General features: G+C 44.5%; 1 protein-coding gene across 1 annotated transcript; it reads left to right on the top strand.

Moving 5' to 3' along the window:
• Positions 1 to 635: 635 nt before the first annotated feature.
• Positions 636 to 2,279, top strand: PPTG_06285 (hypothetical protein; the record flags this gene model as incomplete). Its single annotated transcript, XM_008900187.1, has 1 exon — positions 636 to 2,279. One exon carries the CDS (start codon positions 636 to 638, stop codon positions 2,058 to 2,060), a length of 1,425 nt encoding a protein of 474 aa, XP_008898435.1. The 3' UTR covers positions 2,061 to 2,279.
• Positions 2,280 to 2,500: the final 221 nt, after the last annotated feature.

The raw sequence follows: 2,500 nt of genomic DNA, 5'->3' as shown, positions 1-2,500 counted from the left end.
TTTTTTGTTAGAATACCACCGTGAAGTAACGTTAAACAAAACTTCACGGTGGCTTTCAGAGTAATTGACACCACTGAGAAACGAACTAGGGGATTTGGGCTCGTAGTGTTGGATCAAGTCCCATATTCATGATTAAAACTAAATTTATCGAACAAGCAAGGGCCAGTCTAGTTACTTCACGCCGGTAATTTTACAAGGCTTGTCCTTTGCCGGTTTTTTTTTTTTTGTTTTGTTCAGCACTGTGGCTATCTTCCGTAAATTATCGCTCTTGGAGGACTGCTCCTTCCGGGCTATGGTCTTGTCGGCTACCCCAATGCATTTCTCGAAGTTGGGTGAATTTCAATCCACAAAATCAGCGCGAGCATGTCTTCTTCCTTCCTGAGGCCAACTCTATTAAAATGAAATTACGACAAATTGGTGATCGCGCAGTACCTTGGGAATTATGGAATTATTGGGATTCACAAAAGGTACTGTATTCAATCTCGAGGTGCTGATTCTGAAAGGATTTGAGCAGCGCTGATTAGTCCATGGACTTTACTAATACATTTTTAGTACTTGAAGTACTAGAATATCATGTGATGGTCCAGGTATGCCATTTTGCTTCTTAGGTTCTAACGATGCGTTTGACTTGGACCATGCTAATACTGCTGACAGTTTGTGCTCTGCTTACACGGGCTGATCCTGCATCCAGTGTGAGTATTCCCAGTTCTCAAGCTTCGAGCAGCGCGTTTGTTCCAATTCATCGGTACTTGAGGAAGCACACGCGAGCAACTTTCGATGGAGATCACGTCGCCTTCGAAGACCGAACGAACGGTATTAAGCTTCCAGCGATGATTAAAAACCTCATCAAGTCGAGTGGGCAGACGCTAACAAAGCTTGCAACAACATCGAAGTCCGACAAACAGGAAACCATAGAAAATCTTTTCCAGAGCCTCAATGTTGGAGCGGTGGAGGGGAAGCTTTTTGAGAGCGCACCGTACCAAGCGTGGGCCAGCTCTGTAAGCAACATCTACAAGAAGAAACCTGAACTGGGTCAAGAGACCATGTTTAGAACACTGGTAGCTCACTATGGTGATGAATCTCTGGCCAAGCTTTTAGCTCAAGCACGTCAAGACTCAACGACGAAAATCATTGCAGAACAGTTTGAAAACATTCAGTTCAACAAATGGATCGTTCAGAGGAAAACGGCGGACGACATCTACGGTCTTCTAAAGCTGGACGACGAAGTGGACAATGTTTTTATGAACCCATCGATAGGAACATGGGTCTCCTACGTAAGTAGACTTGACACGGTGGACCCGTACAAATGGCTGGCAGTGAAGCTGACGACGCGTTATGGTGAAGATGGATTAGCTCGCATGGTAACTGTAGCAAAAAGGCGTGGCAATTATCTTGACAAGCACACGGCTAATCGTGTGGAGTTTGCACAGATCAAGAGCTGGGTGAACGATGGAAAGACGTTAGATGACGTTTTCATACTCCTGCGACTGGATAGAGAAAATGTCTTGAATAATCCAGCTTTAGACACGTGGATATTTTTCGCAAAGCGGCTGGACAAGGAAAACCCGTATATGTCAATGTTTTCGGCGATGAAGAAACGCTACGGTACCGATGTTGCTCTTGATTTTTGGAGAGTTGAGAAAATAACTGCAGACCAGGCATTTAACTATCTCGGCCTTCGAATAGGTGATGAATTGTTTAAAAATCCACATCTGAATACCTGGGTGTCTTACGTCAACAAGCTCAACAAGTACGAAAGATCCCCAGATGAGTTCGCCGTTGTCTCAATGTTAGAGGAGCGCTTCGGTGATGGTATGGATCTTGCACGCAAGCTTTATGCTGCTGAGAAAGTCGCTACGGTCACAGAAGATACTATTACCAGCTTGCGGACACTGCAGTTCAAGAAGTGGAGCGAAGCCGCCTGGGTGCCCAATTACGTTGCACAAATGCTAAGGAAACGGGACGACGTGAGCAACGGGAGTATAATGGGCGAGTACCTCAGTTTTTACGATAAATACTGGGAAAACTTTTTCAAGACTTGGTTGGTAAAGCGTCGATAAGTCCGAACAGTCACCAATTTTAAAGGACCGCATTCGAGTCCAGGAATTTCTTAGCAGATCATCAATGCTGCCGATTCTTTTGGTGCTCTCGATAAATCAAAACGACCAGTAGATCCGACAGCTTCTACAATCTCGTAGTTATCACTGCCACCAATCAATAACTAGATACTTAAGTACACAACAATAAAACGTGTGTTCGTAAGTGCCACAATTGCACTCAACTTTTTCTAATCATCGCAAGTAACGCGAACTCCTCGAAATTGTCCAACAAAAAGTGTACTCAGTTGCGAAGAAGGAATACTATTCTCGTTTCAAATGTTGTTATACATTGTGCAGCGTATTGCTTGCTGCGAGGTTTTCTATCCAGTAACAGCTACTCAATTCTCGAGCACGACGCGATAGCGCACTGTGCCGTTGCGCACCATTTGGATGCCCTCGTT

The sequence above is a fragment of the Phytophthora parasitica genome (assembly GCF_000247585.1).
Source record: "Phytophthora parasitica INRA-310 unplaced genomic scaffold supercont2.9, whole genome shotgun sequence".
NCBI classification, from domain to species: domain Eukaryota; phylum Oomycota; class Peronosporomycetes; order Peronosporales; family Peronosporaceae; genus Phytophthora; species Phytophthora nicotianae.
Note: the sequence above shows the minus strand (reverse complement) of the source record. Positions and strands in the feature narration are given on the sequence as shown.